Source organism: Trichoderma gamsii (genome assembly GCF_001481775.2).
Source record: "Trichoderma gamsii strain T6085 chromosome Unknown Scaffold_3.2, whole genome shotgun sequence".
Taxonomy (NCBI): Eukaryota; Fungi; Ascomycota; class Sordariomycetes; order Hypocreales; family Hypocreaceae; genus Trichoderma; species Trichoderma gamsii.
The window spans coordinates 1,375,272-1,395,583 of record NW_020171340.1 but is presented as its reverse complement, the minus strand read 5'-3'; the positions used below and the strand labels follow the sequence as shown (position 1 = coordinate 1,395,583).

General features: G+C 47.6%; 5 protein-coding genes across 5 annotated transcripts; 2 read left to right on the top strand and 3 right to left on the bottom strand.

The window, feature by feature from the left end:
• Positions 1-12,368: 12,368 nt before the first annotated feature.
• TGAM01_v201436 (acetylxylan esterase) lies at positions 12,369-13,113 on the top strand (the record flags this gene model as incomplete). Its single annotated transcript, XM_018804794.2, has 2 exons — positions 12,369-12,440; positions 12,511-13,113. Coding segments are annotated over 2 exons (675 nt in total), but the record flags the coding sequence as incomplete, so codon positions are not given.
• A 377-nt stretch (positions 13,114-13,490) lies between these two features.
• On the top strand, positions 13,491-13,943 carry TGAM01_v201435 (aspartyl-tRNA synthetase; the record flags this gene model as incomplete). The annotated part of the gene is made up of 1 exon (XM_018804793.1): positions 13,491-13,943. The coding sequence occupies one exon, from the start codon at positions 13,491-13,493 to the stop codon at positions 13,941-13,943; it is 453 nt and encodes a 150-aa protein (XP_018662061.1).
• A 421-nt stretch (positions 13,944-14,364) lies between these two features.
• TGAM01_v201434 (hypothetical protein) lies at positions 14,365-15,607 on the bottom strand (the record flags this gene model as incomplete). The annotated part of the gene is made up of 2 exons (XM_018804792.1): positions 14,365-15,067; positions 15,147-15,607. The coding sequence occupies 2 exons, from the start codon at positions 15,605-15,607 to the stop codon at positions 14,365-14,367; spliced, it is 1,164 nt and encodes a 387-aa protein (XP_018662060.1).
• A 1,503-nt stretch (positions 15,608-17,110) lies between these two features.
• TGAM01_v201433 (hypothetical protein) lies at positions 17,111-17,929 on the bottom strand (the record flags this gene model as incomplete). The annotated part of the gene is made up of 1 exon (XM_018804791.1): positions 17,111-17,929. The coding sequence occupies one exon, from the start codon at positions 17,927-17,929 to the stop codon at positions 17,111-17,113; it is 819 nt and encodes a 272-aa protein (XP_018662059.1).
• Positions 17,930-18,775: 846 nt separating this feature from the next.
• On the bottom strand, positions 18,776-19,755 carry TGAM01_v201432 (chitosanase; the record flags this gene model as incomplete). Its single annotated transcript, XM_018804790.1, has 3 exons — positions 18,776-19,180; positions 19,257-19,595; positions 19,657-19,755. The coding sequence occupies 3 exons, from the start codon at positions 19,753-19,755 to the stop codon at positions 18,776-18,778; spliced, it is 843 nt and encodes a 280-aa protein (XP_018662058.1).
• Positions 19,756-20,312: the final 557 nt, after the last annotated feature.

Sequence of the window (20,312 nt, the reverse complement as noted above, 5' to 3'; positions counted from 1 at the left end):
TTCGCCTTTGGTCAACAAGCACAGCAACAAAAGCGGGAACCGCGCACACCAACGGAAAAGAAGATGCAACGTCTATGGTCAGAAATACTTGAGGTTAGTAGTTCTCAAATCGGTCTTGACGATAGCTTTCTTCGCATCGGCGATTCGATTCAAGCTATCAATCTCGTCAGAGCAGCAAGAGAAGAAAGCCTATCTATTACAGTTGCCGACATTTTCAAGCATCCCCAACTTTGGGAGCTTGCTCAGGTGGCAACAACTGTAGAGTGTGCCGACTTAGTGGACCAAATCATGCCATTCTCATTGCTCAACGTGGGGCTCAGCGAGGATGGAATTCGAAACGCTGTAGCAGCATTATGCGGGGTTGAATCAGTTCAAATCCAGGATGTCTTCCCCTGTACGCCCTTACAGGAGGGGCTTTTAGCCTTAACTGAAAAGGCATTTGGCCACTATGTCTCTCAAAACGAGTATTCGCTACAACCGGGAACAGACATTGAACGATTCAAAAGGGCATGCGAGACCGTTTTTCATGCATTTCCTATCCTACGAACTCGTATCGTGGATTTGCCCGGCAAAGGGCTGGTACAAGTAGTAATCGACGAGGCCATTCAGTGGCAGACCAAGGAGGCGAGAAGTACTGGGTTCGGCAGAAGGCTCACGCAGTTTCGCCTAACTGTAGACGAAGATTCTTCCGTCCGTTTTTTGTGGGAGATTCACCATGCTCTTTATGACGGATGGACATTTCCCCTTCTACTCAACGCCATCTCCAGTGCGTATGAAGGCAAAAGGCAGTTTTCGACTACCCACTTTCAAGCGTTCATTCGCCACCTCCAAGATATCGACAGAGGGGCGGCACACGATTTCTGGCAAGCTCAGTTTAAGGGCATTCGTTCATCATCTTTCCCACCTCGCCCTTCAGTGCAGAAGCCGCGAGTTGCTGCTGTTATTGATCGGGACATTTTCAATATCCACTGGCCCGAGACTGATATCACAGCGTCTACAGCTGTTCGCGCGGCTTGGGCTCTCGTACAAGGCTCTTGCACAGGATCAAATGATATTTTGTTCGGTACAATTGCTCTTGGTCGGCAGCTAGCAGTGCCTGGCATTGAACAGATAGCGGGACCAACTATTGCGACCACTCCTGTGCGAATCGTCCTAGACCCCAGTGTACAGACTATAGAGAAATTCCTTCAAGAAGTTCAACAGCAGGCAATAGACTCTCTGCCTTACGAACAAATCGGTCTCCAAGAAATCCGCCGAGTGAGCCAGGAATCAGAATATGCCTGCGACTTTTCCACTTTGCTTGTTATTCAGCCGGAAGGTCAAAGCCAACTACCGACCAAGCTATTTGAAACAACATCTGATGATGATGCTTGGCTAAGGAATCTAAGTACATATCCTCTGCTCATCATTTGTGGGCTTCAAGATCAAGGCGTTAGCATACGCTTCAGCTTCGATTCAACGGTCGTAGGGGCCGACCGTGTACAGAGGATAGCAGAGCAGTTTGAGCATGTCTTGCGGCTGGTATGCTCTGAAGATCAAACACAAATAAGACTTGATGGCATTGACTTCACAACTACACAAGATTTGCAAGATATCTGGAAGTGGAACGGAACAGTTCCCGAGACATTAGACGCATGTGTGCACGACCTTATCGCTGAAACTATAGCCAAACATCCCAACTCTTTGGCAGTCGATGCATGGGACGGAACACTGACATATCGAGAGCTTGACCACTTTTCTAATCAGGTAGCAATCCAGCTGGTCCAAGCCGGAATCGAGCCAAACATGCCTGTGCCTCTATTGTTTGAGAAATCCGTCTGGATGCCTGTAGCCATCCTTGGTGTTATGAAAGCGGGAGCAACATCTGTTGCAATGGATAGCAGCCAACCAGAAGAGAGACTGAAAGTCATCATCCGCCAAGTTCAGCCAAAAGTGATTGTTTCATCGACGTTGAACGCAGCACTAGCATCTCACCTGAGTGAAACGGAAATGCAAGTACATGTCGTCTGCAAAGAAACCATTGAACTTTCGCGTACTACAGCAGACAGCACTGAAGATTTGCGAGCGTTAGAAGATTTAGGCCGCTCATTCCATTCTTTATACATCATTTTTACCTCGGGCAGCACAGGCATGCCCAAGGGAGCGAGAGTGTCGCATAAAAGCTTTGCGAGCGCCATGAAACACCAAATGAGTGTGTTTGGCTTCAACTCAACAAGCCGCGTTATAGACTTTGCATCCTATGCCTTTGATATGCTATGGACAAATTATCTCTTTACCTTTTACGCCGGAGGGTGTCTTTGTATTAGACCAAAGAGTGAACTACAGAATGATCTTGCTGGTTGCCTGCAAAAACACCGAATCTCATACGCTTTCCTCACACCTTCGCTCGCGAGGACTATTGATCCATCAGTCCTTTCCCAGCTAGATGTCCTTGCATTTGGTGGGGAGGGACTACTACTTTCCGACGTTACTCGATGTGCAGATGTAGGTAAAATTGTGAATATCTACGGTCCTTCAGAGTGCACTCCCTGCAGCACAGCAGCCGTTATCACGGACCGCACAATAACGCCCCAGATTGGCAACGGGCAAGGACAATGTACTTGGATTGTCGATCCAGAAAGCGGTCAAAAACTAGTTCCTATTGGAGTGGAAGGAGAACTCTGGCTTGAAGGTCCTCTAGTAGGCCAAGGGTATCTTGATGACAGACAGACACTAGCCACGTATGAGGTTGATCCAGTTTGGTTACTGCGAGGGGCACCTCGCGTATCTGGCCGCCGAGGGCGACTCTACAAGACCGGAGATCTAGTGCGCTACGACTCAGATGGCACGCTAATCTTTTGTGGCCGCAAAGATTCCCAAGTGAAGATAAGAGGCCAGCGAGTTGAACTCAGTGAAGTGGAACACCATGCGCGCCAGCACCTCCCTGATAACGGTGAGGGTGTACGTGTTATTGCCGAGATAATAGTTCCAAAATGCAGTGACAATGCTCTCTTGGTCATGTTCATTTGCCTTCCAGGCTTCGATATGGGGGTAAGAACAGATGAGAAGCTGAAATCTGAAATCTCAGCTTTAGCAGAGCCGTTACAAGAGCAGCTATCGAACAAGATACCATCATACATGATCCCATCAGCTTTCATCCCTGTTCCGACGATGCCAATGACAGGAACTGGAAAGACAGATAGGAAGGCATTGCGAGAGATGGCTAGTAAGCTAACTCTGGAGGAGCTTGCGGCAATGCAGCCACAAAGGCAAAAGTCATACAAAGAGCCTCAGTCGGCATCAGAAATGAGGCTCCAGGCTTTGTGGTCAACAGTCCTTGGAATTGATGCTTCTAGTATCAGCGCAGATGACAGCTTTTTACGAATTGGAGGAGACTCAATCCAAGCCATGCGACTTGTTGCAGCGGCTAGAGAACAAGGCTTGGCTTTGACGGTCACGAACATCTTCGAGCACCCAGGGCTATCCGACTTGGCGCAAATGATGAAGGGAGAGGACGAAATGATCACCACAGATGTTGCACCTTTCTCACTTCTCAGCGAAAGCATTAATCGCCCCGCACTTATGCAGCAAGCAGCGTCTCTTTGTAGCGTGCAGGCTACGCAGATTCAAGATATATTCCCGTGCACGCCATTGCAAGAGGGGCTGCTAGCAATGACCGAGAAACATTCTGGGGACTACATTTCTCAAAACGTCTATAACCTAGAGCCAGAGATAGATATAGAGAGGTTTAAGGCTGCTTGTGAGCTTGTGGTTGATTCCTTCCCGATCCTTCGGACGCGAATCGTCGACCTACCGGGAGAAGGAATTGTCCAGGTAGTAATTGACGAGCGTGTGCAATGGAATCTGCAACAAGATCATATTGGTCTCGGCACAAAGCTCAATTCATTCAGAATATGCCAGGAAGGTACAGTTACGCGGTTTTCATGGACAATTCACCACGCTTTATACGACGGATGGTCATTCGCCATGATGTTGGATGCAATCCAGAAGGCGTATGATGGACAAGACGATTTTACAGCCGTCCCATTTCAGAGATATATTCAATACATCCAGGAGGCGGATAGGTCTGAAGCAAACCACTTCTGGCTTAGCCAATTTGAGGGATCTCGCCCGGCCATATTTCCTCAATTGTTATCCCTGGAGTATATACCCCGAGCCGATACTTTCCTTGGGCATGACATCTCAAGCATTATCTTTCCCACAACAAATGTCACAGCTTCCACTGCAATCAAGGCTGCCTGGGCTTTAGTGCAAGGATCTTTCACTAATTCGGACGATGTCGTGTTTGGCACCACGGTAACAGGAAGGCAAATCCCCATTCCAGGCGTGGAGCAAATCGCCGCACCTCTCATCGCTACAGTGCCTGTTCGCGCCACACTGGATCCCACCATCCATGTATCGCGTCTTTTAGAAGATATGCAGCGACAATCAGTTGAATCCATACCATACGAGCATATTGGCCTTCAAGAGATACGAAAAGTCAGTCCTGAAGCACAGCAGGGATGTGATTTCCAAACGTTACTTGTCATCCAGCCATCGGAAATAGGGCAGATTCCGAATACAGTCTTCAAGCCTGCTGACATGGCCGAACGAGACAGCAGCCAAGCCAGTGCATTCTCTACCTATGCGCTAGAACTCGTTTGCGTCCTACAGCAAGATGGCCTTGCTCTGACGTTGAGCTTTGACTCAAGAATTGTCCAACAGCAAGAGGCTAAGCGAATAGTGAATCAATTCGAGCACATGCTGCGCTTAGTATGCGCTTCAGGCCAGCAGGAGTTAAGATTGAACGAGATTCAAATCGCCGGTGAGCAGGACATAGAAGATATTTGGAAGTGGAACGCCGCTATTCCATCTTTGAATGAGACGTGTGTTCATAACCTACTGGCTCAGACGGCGCGCAAACAGCCCGATGCGCCGGCCATACATGCGTGGGATGGACAACTCTCATACGGAGAGCTTGACCTGCTATCATCCCGACTTGCTGCGCACCTAATGGGAAAAGGTGTTCAACCTGGCGTTGTAGTACCCCTTTGCTTCGAGAAATCTGTCCTCATGCCTGTTGCTATGCTCGCTGTCATGAAGCTTGGGGCTGCTTCTGTTGCTCTAGATGTCAATCAGCCAACGAATCGGCTACGAAGCATAGTGCAGCAGGTCCAATCCAGTGTCATTCTCGCATCTGCTACAGATAAAGACGTCGCTTTGGAACTAGCCGACCAATCTACCAATGTAGTGATCATCAGCACGGCATTCTTAGCCGATCTGATGGAGGCAGACGTCTCTCATTCTCAACGCTTAGAGCATGTGGCTATCCAACCCTCCGACCTGTTATATGCTGTTTTCACGTCCGGCAGCACAGGTCTGCCGAAGGGTGTCTTGATATCTCACCAGAATATTGCGTCTACTCTGGTAGAAGACGTAGAGACACTCGGCTTCAAACCTGGCGGAAGGGTACTCGATTTTGCCGCTTATGCTTTTGACATGTCGTGGTTCAACTTTTTATTCACACTTTATACTGGTGGATGTCTCTGTATAGGCTCACAGGAAGAGATGCACAACGATCTTGCCGCTTGCATTCAGAAATACAACGTTAGCTACGTCCAGCTAACCCCATCTCTTGCACGATCGGTTGACTTACAAAGCCTGTCAAACCTTAATGTCCTGGCTCTGGCTGGAGAGGCTTTGAGTCAGAATGATGCCCACTATTTTTCGTTACTGGATAACATACAGGTTGTCAATATTTACGGACCTGCAGAATGCACTCCTTGCAGTACTGTTTCATTCATTACCGATGGAAACAAGTCCGAACCTCCAATTGGTAGGGGACGTGGATTACGAACATGGGTTGTCGACCAGGAGACAGGAAGTCGCCTGGCGCCCATCGGTAGTGTAGGCGAGCTATGGCTAGAAGGCCCGTTAGTAGGTCACGGATATTTCAATGATCAGACCGGGCAAGCCTCAGCAGCTTTCGTTGAAAATCCTACTTGGCTGGTACAAGGCTCAAGAAGTATACCCGGGAGGCGTGGTCGTCTATACAAAACAAGAGATTTGGTGCGATACAACTCAAACGGAGAACTTGTTTTCGTTGGAAGAAAAGACTCTCAAGCGAAAATAAGAGGCCAGCGCGTGGAACTTGCAGAGGTTGAGCACCATGTTAAGGAGCTACTTCCAAGCAATGAAGATCTTCTTGTCATAGCGGAAGTGGTCACTCCGCATAATTCGACCAGCCAGGTGTTGATTGCATTTATCTATCTGAAATCTTCCAACCAACATGACCCAAATTTTACGGCAACATTAGTGAATTTGGACAGCCGACTTGCTGACAGGATTCCCTCCTACATGATTCCCGCTGCATTTGTGCCGCTTACTACTATTCCAATGACAGCAACTGGGAAGACTGACAGAAAGGCGCTGCGTGAAATGGGCAACAGGCTGGCCATAGAAGACATAGTGGCATTGCACGTCTCGCCACAGATAGACGAGGCAAAAATACCGCTTACTACTGGAGAAAGACGCCTGCGACGACTATGGGCATCGGTATTAAATGTTGACTCTACTCTTATTGATGCAAACACCAGCTTTCTTCGCATTGGCGATTCGATACAAGCTATGAGGCTTGTGGCAATAGCTAGAGAGCAGGGTATGCTTCTGACTGTTGCTGACATTTTCAAGCAGCCCCGACTATGTGACCAAGCCAAGCAGTTGAAGTGGAATGACAAAACCGTCGAGGAGGAAGTAATAGCTCCGTTCTCTCTTCTCAAAGATGGAATCACGACTGAGTTTGCTCAACTACACGCAGCATCGCTCTGCACCGTTTCAAGTAGTCAGATCGAGGACGTGCTACCATGCACGCCGCTGCAAGAAGGACTTTTGGCAATGACGCAGAAGCGGAGTGGCAACTATATTGCGCACATTGAATTTATTCTCAAGCCTGACGTAGATATAGAACGATTTATTCAGGCTTGTGAAGACGTTTCAGCGGAAATGCCAATTCTTCGAACAAGAGTCATTAACCTTCCTAGGCAGGGGCTTGTTCAAACCGTCGTCGACGAACCTATTCAATGGCAAAATGAAACCATTTCAGATGCCTTTTCTCGCTCATCAACTTCAGACGATATGGGACTAGGAACAAGACTTAATCGGTTCGGATTATTGAGACATGAACATGGAACTCTCTTTTCGTGGACCATACATCACGCACTATACGATAACTTCCTCGTTTCAATGGTACTAGATGCAATTGACAAAGCATATCGAGACGAACAAAGAACGCAATATGTTCCATTCCGGCGGTTTATTTCCCATATTCACGATACCAATGAATCCGCCGCTATCGATTTCTGGAAAGGACACTTTAATGGATCCCAGGCAGCCGTCTTTCCTCAGCTGCCTTTGCCAGGATATGCTCCTTCAACGGATAAAGTACTTTACGCAGCCATCTCTAATGTCACATGGCCAGATACCGACGTGACGCCAGCTACAATTATTCGGACTGCGTGGGCACTTTTGCAAAAGTTATACACAAGCTCGAATGATGTCGTATTTGGCTGCACAGTTACTGGCCGACAAGCCGCAATACCGGGCGCAGAGCATATTGCTGGTCCAACAGTAGCTACGGTGCCAGTCCGGATTCTGTTTCCAGAGGAATCAGATACCACTGTTGAAGAGCTGCAAGCGCAAATACAGCAACGGAGTATACAGTCGATACCATTCGAGCAAATGGGCCTTCAAAACATCCGCAAAATTAGCGAGGACGCAGAGCACGGTTGCGATTTCCAAACGTTGCTCGTAGTACAACCAGCAACTTTGGATGGCCAATCTAGCATTTTCAAACCTCTTGAAACTCCTCGGGCCCAACAAGACGCTGGCGTGTCCTCCACCTATGCTCTAGAGGTTGTATGCGACATCAATCCTCACGGACTGTCTGTGAAGCTCAATTATGATTCAAACGTGATAGACAATGGAAAGATTGCGAGAATGCGAGACCAGTTTGAACACATACTCACAGTCTTGTGCGAAGAAACCCACCAAAAGACTCTACTTCGAAACTTGAGCTTCATCCCACAAAGCGATCTTGAGACTGTTTGGAACTGGAACGCATCTGTGCCCGAAACAGTCCGAGTCTGTATACATGACATGATCTCAGATGTAGCGCATAAACAGCCATATGCGCCGGCAATATGCGCTTGGGATGGTGAACTTACTTACATGGAATTGGAGTCATTGGCATACAGTCTCTCTCTCCGATTAACAGCTATGGGCATTGGGCCGACTGTAATAGTGCCTATTTGTTTCGAAAAGTCAATGTGGACAGCGGTAACTGCGTACGCGGTCTGGAAGACTGGCGCAGCTTGCTTCTTGGTAGACACCAACCAACCAGAAGACCGGCTCCAATCTATCTTACAACAGATACGCCCAAAAGCGATACTTGCATCAGCTGCGAACAAAGCACTGGCCTACCGACTCCAGGAAGCTGCTGCCGGAGCACAATTACTAGACGTCACAAGATACTTTGACGACGTCCTTAAAAACGGCTTTCCTACAAATGACCTTCAGCTGCCGCAATCAGTGACCAAAGCAAAGCCCACGGATCTACTTTACGTCGTATTCACCTCCGGAAGCACCGGTACGCCCAAGGGAGCTACAGTGTCGCACCAGAATTTTGCTAGTGCAATACATCATCAGACGGAACGCCTGGGCTTTAGCCCGACGAGCCGAGTACTAGATTTTGCGTCTTATGCCTTCGACATGTCTTGGTCTTGTATACTGTTCGCTCTTTGTAATGGAGGTTGCCTTTGTATAGGCTCTCAGACAGAAATGCGAAACGATTTGGCAGGCTGCTTGCGTCGATATCAGATTTCGCACATCTCGTTGACTCCTTCAGTTGCTCGGACTGTGGATCCAACGTCGATGTCAGGACTAGAAGTTTTGCTATTAGCTGGTGAGGCAATGTCGCCGTCCGATGTCAGCCGTTTCAAGGGGATACCCAAGCTATTGAATGCATACGGCCCCTCAGAGTGTTCGATTTGCGCAACAGCGGCCAATGTTGGCCAGGTTAGTTTAGGATCCGCCGTTTCAATCGGCAAAGGTGTTGGGCAAAGGACTTGGGTGGTTGATCCCGGCAACGGTAACTACCTCGTGCCTATCGGGGTCGAAGGAGAGTTATGGTTAGAAGGCCCTTTGGTTGGTCAAGGTTATCTCAATGACGAAGAACGCACTTCAGCCGCGTTTGTTCAAGATCCGTCTTGGCTGCTCCAGGGGATACCAGAATTGGGGATCTCTGGCCGAAGGGGACGCCTCTACAAAACAGGAGATATAGTACGCTATCAAATGGACGGCACCCTAACTTTTGTTGGCCGCAAGGACTCACAAGCAAAGATTCACGGCCAGCGACTGGAACTTGGTGAGGTTGAGCACCATGTACAACAACTGCTTCCTCAAGATCAAGACGTGCAAGTTGTCGCTGAGATCATAAGTCCACGTGGAGGTAGCGCTATATTGGCAATGTTCATCAGCATGCCCGAGATTGATCAATCGCAAGCAAGAGTTGCCGAGATAGCAAGCCAGATAAGGCAGAGGCTGGTCAAAATAGTTCCGGCATACATGATCCCTTCGGCCTTTATACCCATTGCTGCCATTCCTAAGACGGTAACAGGCAAAATAGACCGCAAGGCACTCAAAACAATCGGCGGTGCCCTTACAACGGAAGACATGGCAGCGCTTGATCCGAAGAGGAACCAACAACAGCGTCTGCCTGTCACAGCTGCAGAAAAGCAAATGCAATACCTATGGGCGTCAATTCTAGATATCGATGCATCCAACATATACCTCGATGACAGCTTCTATACGGTTGGCGGTGATTCTATCCAGGCAATGAGGCTGGTGGTCGCGGCGCGAGAACAGGGTCTGTCACTTACTATTACAGACATCCTGACCTCATCAAGTCTCTCTGAGCTTATCCACCTGGAGAGCTCAGATGAAGAGGATGATCAAAGCCTCATTGATGATACAGCCTTATTGCCATTTTCTCTTCTTGGCCACGGCAGCTCACTTTCGATCAGTTCCTTGCTAGAAACTATCCCAAAGCTTTTGGACCCTGATATTATATCATTTACGGATGTGTATCCTGTCACTACTGTCCAAGCCGATTTCATTGAAATGGCAATGCGGAAAACCCCTCTGAGTTGTGCAGCAATGTATTTTGACTTCCCCGGCGATATGACAGACGTGGAGCTAGTTACTGCCTGCTCAATACTATGGGACAAGTTCGATATTCTCCGCGCCATCTTCATTCAATACGAGGGCGCTTTCTTTCACGTCATTTCGGACGCGATAGAAATCCCTGTTTGTATCCATCCAATTGAGAGAGATCTCGAATCTTCACAGCTTCATCCAAAAATCCTCTCGCAGCCATTGCAACTAGGAAAACCTTTTACCATGTTTCATATTCAGAGATCGGTACAGGGTCCCGTTCGACTAACAATAAGAATAGCCCATGCGCAATACGATGGAATGAGTCTTGGTCCGCTGTTGACCACTCTCTCTGCTCTCTTATCTCATCAACTGCCACCGTCAGTTCCACAATTTTCGCAATACATCAAGCATATGCAATACCTAGAAGAGAAGTCGTTCCCGTTTTGGAAGAGTTTTCTCGAAAAGTCTCAGCCTTTGCAAATGCCCATGCCCCGTAATTTGGAACATTCCACAGGAAAAGCGCTGCGACTGAGCAGGACTATCCCAGCACCAGGAAGAATTGATCGCACGACTTCCGCCACGGTATTCATTGCTGCATGCGCACATGCTCTAGCTAAATTTACGCACTCAACGGATCTGGTATTTGGGCTTACTGTGTCAGGTCGCTCATCCCTCAGCGCAGAGCTCAAAGATGTCATGGGGCCATGCTTGAACATAGTTCCCATTAGGGCAAAGGTCCAGCAAGAGACATTGCTCAGAGATGTTATCAGCCAGGTTCAGAGCCAACGCCATCGCAGTGTTGCATATGAAGCTGCAGGGTCTAAAAACCTCCTACAGGATTGCACAGATTGGCCTCCAAGCTTACGACGATACAACTGTATTGTGCAGTTCCAAAATATCGATGAGAACCCTGCTCTTTTCTCCGGTAGCGGACCGCAGCTTAATATCGTTGCCAAGCCTGGACTGGTGCAGACCAATGACATTTTTATCATCGCTAAGCCTACAAAAGATCATTGGTCTCTCGAGATATCTGGATCGGATTCTTATGATCTGAAACAGCTTAGAGAATTTCTTGACGGAGTTTGCGCCTCAATATTGGAGATTTAGTTTAGAGAATCACCACTAGTTGCAGAATTACCTTTTTGCTCAGAACTATGAGATATGTAGGGTTAGAGTATTCTTGTCAAGTCCTTACGATAGTGTTAGAATAGAAAAGTTAGTGTTTTAGTATCAATCTATTTGACTGTACTTGATGTAACAATAATAGGCCTACGCAACAAAGACATAGATCCATTATGAAGTGTATCAATTTGTAGAACTGCTTAAGTGCGATGTCCGAAATGCATAGCCGGGGTTCGTTGATAATAGCCTGAGGGCATACAGTGGCGGCAAATGTCTATACAGCCTGGCCGCAATACAGGCTAAGGATTACAGGCTAAGATGTATTCCCATAAATCTCTAAGCAAAAGAAGCTATAATTGAACAAGTTACAGTGTAGTAAGATACGATATATAAATGATATACACATTTTGTTTTACGATTTGTATGCAAGTCAATGATAGGAACAGCCTACTTGGTTTTAAAAATGTATAGACTTCAAAAAGAGAATGGGTGCATATAGGGGCATAGCAATCATACGACTGGGAGTCTAGCGGTGAAATGCCCTTACACCGCTATCTATCCAGTAATTAGTACTCAGTATATTCCAATAATGACATGTTTAAATATTCTAGCAGCGAATAAGTGTTCTTACACGGAACTAGAATAATGAGTGAGAGATAATTACTCTTTTCAACCATGTCAAGTATTAAAGATACAGCGAACTTGGAGTATGTTGCAGCCGGAATATTATGCTATATGTGAATTACCGCTCGGAGCCAAAACGCTCGGGAAATTAGAAAAGCGGCGGTGTGTGCATAGCCCCTAGTTTTCAATCCCTCTATATATTATATTAGAAGGCCTTTGCTGTGCTGCCCATTCCACATGTTGCCAGACCAAACACTCTAATAAACATCCTGTATCGGCGTTGCGATTCAGGTTAAGCCACATATTGAACATGAAGGCCTCTCTTTTTGTCGGCTCTCTTATCGCGAGCTCTGTTGCCGCGTATAAGGCCACCACCACCGCAAGTACACTTTCTATAACCCATGTCAAACAGCAGCTAACCGGAAATATAGCGCTACTATGATGGGCAGGAGGGTGCCTGTGGCTGCGGCGGTGCGAATGGCGGCGCCGCTTTCTCCTGGCAGGTGAGATCTCGCGCTATTGGGCCAGCTACTCTGTATCAATCTTTGTTTCTAACCCGCATTCCATCGGTAGCTTGGCATCGGCAACGGAGTTTACACAGCTGCCGGCTCCCAGGCTCTCTACGACACGGCTGGTGCTTCGTGGTGTGGCGCGGGCTGCGGTAAATGCTACAACTTGACCTCGACGGGACAGTCGGCTTGCTCTTCTTGCGGCACGGGCGGCGTGGCGGGCCAGAGCATCATTGTCATGGTTACAAATCTGTGTCCTAACAATGGAAACGCGCAGTGGTGCCCAACCGTGGGAGGCACCAACCAGTACGGCTACAGCTACCACTTCGACATCATGGCACAGAACGAGGTATTTGGAGACAATGTCGTTGTTGATTTCGAGCCCGTCGCTTGCCCAGGCCAGGCTACTTCTGACTGGCAACAATGCCTCTGCGTCGGAATGCAAGAGACCGACACCACGCCTGTGCTAGGAGGCGACACGTCTCCGCCGCCGGGCAGCAGCTCAAGCCGGCCGCCAGCATCCGCAACATCGTCAGCACCAACCGGCAGTGGGACACAATCACTCTACGGCCAGTGTGGAGGTACTGGGTGGGCAGGCCCTACAGCTTGTGCGCCCCCAGCCACCTGCAAAGTGCTGAACCAGTACTACTCCCAGTGCCTTGATTGAGTAAAGATGGGAACAATTCGTGAGAATTGAATGGACATTTGCATATATGAATCGTAGTATATACTAGATGAGTGAAGACGATAAATATAGATAATCTTGGTGGAAAAGTATGCTTAAAAACAAAGCTCGAGCTTATGTAACTTTTATTCAGCGCTCTTGTAATACAGTTTGTAATAGCGACGAGCCGACTCTGATTTATAATGCGTGAAATCGATATTCTATTGCTACCCTCGCTTCTAGACTTGGCTTGCCATGGTAAGCGCTTAAATACATATATTTCATCCATCACTGCGCAAGTGTCAATGATATCTATGCACAGGCGGCATTGGACACACTTGAAAGAACACAGCTTGTCTGACTTTACATCTACACTTATAATGGCCAACCAAGGTCCAGCTTCAGCTTCTACAGCTGCCCAGACTATTGCAACAAACGATGAGCACCGATCGCTGTACTTGTCCTACATTGAACACTGCAATGCGCACAACTTCAATGCGATGGAGGCATTTTATACATCGCCAATCAACATCAATGACAAACCTTGGTCCCCGTCTGAAGTCACGGCGCAGTTCAAGCCTCTAGTTGCTGCATTCCCGGACTGGCAATGGACGATTAGGCACCTGACTATCGAAAACGGTTATATGGCACTTCACTTGAGTGTAACTGGCACTCATCAAGGCGAATTCCAGGGGATCCAACCAACCGGACGCCGCGTGACTACGTCGCAGTTTACCCTCTACCGACTAAGGGATGGGAAATTCACCGATGTTTGGGATCTTATCGATATAAACTCAGTGGTAGACCAGATCAAACAAGTCGGATCAAAATGAGCTCATTCGGAGACGCTAGCTGTTGTATGTTTGAAGGTTAAAGGAATCAGCTTTTATCTTGAATACAACATCAGCACTGATGTGATATATGTTGTTGCACGTGCACCTTCTTGAATGTATAGCACATGAATCTCTCTCTGGAAACATCTTGTTTAATATTATATAACTGCTGTTAAAAGCATTGAAAGACGTATGCATGGCTGATTTCGAAGCCAATGGTTTTGGACATATTGAACGAAGAACTTTCATGTTTGTGCTCTTTTCACTCTTTCTCTGGCTTTTGTTATGAAATTCAATTGATTCATATCATCTTTCTAAGTTGAGTAGTTCTTGTTCTTTGAATAACAGGATTTGGGCATCTAGAAAAAGAGACTAGGCGTAGATTACGTCCGCTAACTCTTCCAACGCGACAGATGCTGCGCTATTGTGGTGAAGGATTTTTATTATAAGCCACGTTATAGTTGTCGACATAACCACATTGTAAGAATGCTGGGTTGTATGGCTGGTTATCCATGATGCAGGCAGATGCATCATAACCTCTGGACTTGCTAGGGTCAAAATGAAGGAAGAACCAGAATTGGCAGTTGGGATCAGCAGTACACAAATTTTCGCATTCCCGCACTCCCGCCTGGTAGTTATTCGTCGGGTCGTTGTTAACATCGGGGTAGTTGTAGTATTCGTTGTAAACGCAGTCGTTGGAAGGAAGGCTGACTTGGCTATAAGTAACCGTGTCATAGACGTAATGCGTAGCTATGGGTGGAGTAACTGTAATAGTTGTAACGGTTGTTGCTGTTGTCGTAGTAGAACCAGTCACCGTGGTAGTTGCATAAGCGGTAACAGTGGCTGTTGATGTTGACAGCCTAGTAATTGTAGAAGGGATAGTGGTGGTCACTGTTGTTGCGTGGATGGTGGAAGATTTCGTCACAGTAAGTGTGGTCGTAGCATGTGCAGTAGTCGTGCTGGTCACAGTCACTGTAACTGGTGGTTTCAAATAGCAGCCACAAGCTTCTATCGCTTTGTCTTCGTAGATAACGGAAAGCTCCTTAGGCAACCCATGAAATAGTTCGCCTAGGCAAGGGTCGTGTTGGTTTCGCTTCTGCACATACGCAGCAGTGGTGGTGGTACTAGAATCAGCCGCAGTATTGGTTAGTACGTCTCGATTACAAGATCATATCTTAGCCAGACATGGACATGGCTACTCACATTGTAACAGTTTCCGCAGGGGCTGTGACTGTTTGTGTTATGGTATCGGTATCGGTTTCAGTGGACGTAGCAGTGGTAGTAATTATTGCAGACACTGTGGCGGTTACAGTATCAACTTGAGCATTTGTCTTTGTCACCGACACGCTAACAAACGAGGTTCCTTGCTTAGCGGTTATGGTTGTCGGCTTTGTGCAGGTTGAGGTGACTTTCTTTGTCGTTATCTTCGTGGTGGTTTTGGTGCCGGGAGGTGGGCGGTGCAGTAACTTTGCACAGATATCATTGCTAATCGAGGAGTATTTAGAAAATGTCTTGACTACAGCAGCAACATCGCTCCTGGTGCAACAGCTATTTGTGCGTTTCTCCGCAGAGTCTGGTGGGAGGCTCGACGCATTGGCAGTAAAACAGAGAGATAGCAGCGAGAACAGGATGCCCAACATGAAGTTTCTGGCTGGAGAATGCATCTTGAAAGTCATCAAACAAAAACAAATTGCAGATGGATGAAGATAGGAGCTTGAGAAGCTGGTAGAAACCAACTCCCCTTATAATATTCTTTCACTCTACTGTGCTGGACTTGAGTTGGCGAATAATTTGCCTCCCTTACATCGATCGTCGTCTAGTCCAGTTGACAGACGCTAACATCTCAATAGTGCTGGGAGCTGAACGTCTTGAAGCTGGGAATTCCCAGCTGAAAGGGCTACAAGCTTCAAATTTCCAGACCGCTTGGAGACGGCAGATGCGTTAGTGCTCCTACTACGCGCAGTAGTTAGCGCTAATGCTGCACTAAAGGCTCTTATACAAGCAATAATTTCCTTCGCTGTGCCGCGTGAGGATCGGAAGTTGTAGCTGGGGTTAGCCAGAGATCTTGGATCTAGAACCCTTGAAGAGCACCAGCGCGTTTCCCCGCCAAGCACGCGTATCCATCTCACGAGAAATTATAAACAATAGTATTGAGAATGCATATATTAATTGCATGCAACTATTCTCCAAGCATAAGACTACAATGGAAAATTCGTATTGGCGATCCAACGAAGTGCAGGCAGAGAGATGTTTTCCGAAGACCGCGAGTTTCTCTTACCGAATGAAAATCAGTTCGACTATGAGCGTGATTGCGCGCAAGAAGCCTCTCTATGAAGCATATAGTGCCCAAGTTGAACGACAACTTTCGCTGCTAAATGGTGTATCTAAATTATTGGTGGCGTTGTTGGCCTTGGATTCGACGATAATCGGTGAACAGCCTGTCAGTGTTATAAGTGCTGTGCCAACACTTACCGATGAATCTCAAAGCAGCAAGTGACAAGAGTTCCATAGAAACAAGTTGCGACTAGTTAAGTTGTATGATGTCAGAAGGCGACAAAAGTGAACTAAGATCATCGCAAGCAAGGTTGCGGTATTTTGCGACAAATTTGGTGTGGAATCTTCAACTAGTACATACCTTATATGTCACGCCGATCTGGTCGTATAATCCCCAAGATCTGACGACTCAAGTGCCCTAATGAGTTATGATGCACGGAATGATAATCATCTAATTTCAGGTGCTAAATAATACGTAGGTGACCGAGGTGAGCTCAAGAGTTCAGAGCCTGCATGAAAAATACGATCTCGAAATCTTAGTAGAGAACAAGATAGAAGGGCGCGATGCTAAGGCAAAAAGCGCTCTAAATGCGTCAAGTATTCCTTTGCGTCAGTTCCCGATTTTAGATATGCTTAATTACACATGGGGAGTGTTTTGAGAATTCTCTGGGGCTAAATCTCTGATTCCATATACGTCTGATAAGTGATTGAATTGATAGGTAACTAAGTGGCGGACATATCCTATTTATGAGTTCATGGGATTTATGATAAACCCAACTCAATATTAATCTGCTCTTTGATCTAGCCTTGTTGCCAATTTTTACACCCTGCATTACACCGAATCTAATGCCCTCGCTTACACAACTTCATATAGAGCTGCGAGCCGTAATGCATTATTTTATCTCGGCGTACTGGTCAAGAGCATCATGCAGCCGCCCAAATATACCCCCATGCCAGCGTCGCACCTCTTCCCACTCTTGCTTGGGCAAAGTCCTTTGAGCCATCCGCAACCAGGCGCCAACGATCAAGTCTGCGTAGCTGGCCTGCTGTCCTAACAGAAAAGGGCCGTCAACATTTTCAAGGAACAGTTTCGCCAGGTCGCCTAACATATTCTCAAATGATTTCATGAGCTTCTCGCGCGCTTCTCTGGTCAAAATAAAGTCCTCCCAACAGCTAACGCCAGCACGGCGAACGAATTCGGCCTTGGTCTGCTCAAATGTAGCCGGGTCATACGGCATACCTTCGACCATTAGCTGGACGTGAGCGCTGAATGCTGCGTCAACATTTGTGTTGAACCGAAGGTACTCGGGGAAGCCTCCATCCTCGCGCTTCGACAATGGAATGGGGATTTGGTAAGTCGACACAAAGGTGTAGTCAAGAGTCTGGGCAGGGAACAAGTCGCCGCCGCCCGAGTCAGGATATGTGCGCTGTAGATAGAGGGCGATGTCGAATGAGTCCCCGACTGTGGCATTCGTTGCAGGATCTTGAATCACGGGAAGAGTGTAGAAGTCGGTGCCGTCGGCAAACTTGCGAGAGGCAGGTTGACCGAGGCTTTGGCGCAATTTCGAAATGTCAGGCATAGCAACCCACGACGTCGAGTAATGGACGCCCTTGAAATTGAGCGCCAGTCGAGTTTTCCATGGGTTTGGTGAGCAGCACGACTCCTCTACGGGGGGCTTGTGAGCGATATCGTAGAAGGTGATGGAAGCCATTGCGTGGTAGCTATCGCAGTATATCTTTGGCGGAGGGGTGTCTTAGGGGAGATGTTGCGAGACGAGGCAAGCAAACGATTGTTAAGTGATACAATCTGCGCGTAATTGGTGTAATAGGAATACAAGTATCACAAGACAAGCTTATTCTTGAATGTTTGCAATGGTCTGGGACTTCTACGCGGTCCATTTATATACCGGGCCGACAGGGCACCTAAATGTACAAGTGCTCGGCTCGTCGGTGGCACTAGCAAGAAACCTGGCTGAGGATCGCTGGAGGATCGCTGAGGATCGCTGGAGGAGTGTCGGAGAGTCGCATTTGCCCCGCTGAAGGAACATACCGGTACTACCGATGCTGCTGTTTCTGCTGCTACGATGAGGTTCCTGTACGTGCATCATCGAGATGATGTGTCATTCACGATGTGCCGACGTTCCTATTGCACGCTGACGCCCAATCTCCGACGCCACAGAGAGGCTCCAGCAGGCTCATATCTACACTGCCTCGCCATTCCTACTCCCCTTCGCCAAGTCCTGGTGTATTGTCTGGTAGCAAAGTCCTCGGTTACCTATTGGTGGCTTAGCCCCCCATGCTGCTCAAATTTCCCAGGTCTATCGGTAATACAGGTATGTAAAGATTACATGCAGTGACTCACCAAAGGGGCCAGCAGTCATCAGTCAATCAATACGTGTATTTTCGCCGAAATGTTATGTATATCCCCGCCCTAAGGAGTTCAGGCCTCGCGTACAAGGCGCATGGACAAGTAAATGCACTTTATTTCATGTTCTTAATTTCGTTTCGCGTATTGCCGTCTACTACTACTAAGCGAGCCTCTGATACACGGCAAAGACTCACTCCGCCGCACACTTGCCGTTGCTGCAAACGAAGTCATCCGAGCAGTCATCGTCAGATCCGCAGGAAGCCCCGATGCAGTGACCCTCCCAGGAGCAGGTGCCAGAACCTCCGCCAGAACCTCCGCCAGAGCCGCCGCCGGTTGAGGTTCCAAGACTCTGGACGAGCGAATCACCCAATGACTTGATGCTGGCTTCAAATTGTGAGACATTGCTCGCTTTCCAGTTGGCGCCGTTCTTGCCAGGCACGGCCTCATCGCCGACGAATCCAATGTACAGCACGTCCTTGGTGCCGTGGCCAAAGTCGCCATTGAGACCCTCGTTGGGGAAGCACAGCTGTGCAAGTGAAATTGCTGCTTCGCCTGTAGTCGGCTCTGTGTTGGTATCGCCCCAGATGCCGTACCACTAAGGGGAGGAGTAGAACTGGTAAGCATACACTGGCTTGAAAATTATTGTACACGCGTATAAAGGCAAGACTTACTACTTGATTGTTGCACACAACAGCCATTACACTCAGCGGCTTCATGCCATGTTGCTCGGCGTTGAAGAAAGGTGGCTCGTTGAAAACGACATATGGATGGATATTGGCATTCAAATCGGAAATGCCATAGGACTGCACGGTGTCCTTGAACGCTGTCTCGCCATAGCCGGTAGGATCATTTGAGCAGTCGCCAGCCTTGTCGTCGGAGCCATCGCAATCGACGTCCATGTTGTCATAGTTTCCATTGCTTCCTTTCAGAAAGATAGCATTTGGGATATCTCCGCAGAATACAGCTCCTGACGAGGAGGTCCCTGAGAGCGGGGTGGCGCAAGTTCCTGACTGTTGGGGGATAATTCATATTAGTGATGCTCAGGATATGAAACTTGGGCAAAGCGCTGACCTTGTGAGCGTTATAGATTGCCTGAAGGTTAGCAGGAATTGTGTAGGCTAAAGAGCCAGTGCCAGCTGTGGCAGCAGCGAAGAGAATTGAAGAGCGCATGTTGCTTTTGTGTTGTATTAACGCTGAAAGCAGTGTAGGATAAAAAGGCAACGCAGGCTACAATCAAATGCTCTCGGAGAGAATAGTCCCCTATTATATATTTATGTATTATATGGCATGATAACCTATGAAGAAATACGAGAATGCAAGGTTAGGAGTTATTGAGAAACTCCGATTAGAGTTGCTAACAGTAACACTTATTGTAGGCCCCCACAACTCTATATCACACACTAAATTAAGCTTGAATAGGAAGGCTGTTCCTCTGAGTGAATTTGGAGCTTCTGAAATCGCCTATCCTTGCGTAAATATTAGTTATGGAGGGTATACGAGAAAGGAAGGCTCCGATGATTCGAAAAAAGCTGAATGTTTCCAAGAAAAGGCCAGGGTAGACTTCGTATCGTTCGTAGTAGCTGCGGTATTCCCATTTGTTTAAGAGCCTACATGAGATTAACCAAGGTATGTAGGTAAGCTCTAGATCCTACGCACCACATATTTTCCTCCAATGGGACTGACCCCGAAATGCCAAGACAACCGCTATAAATCAGTCTACGTGCCAA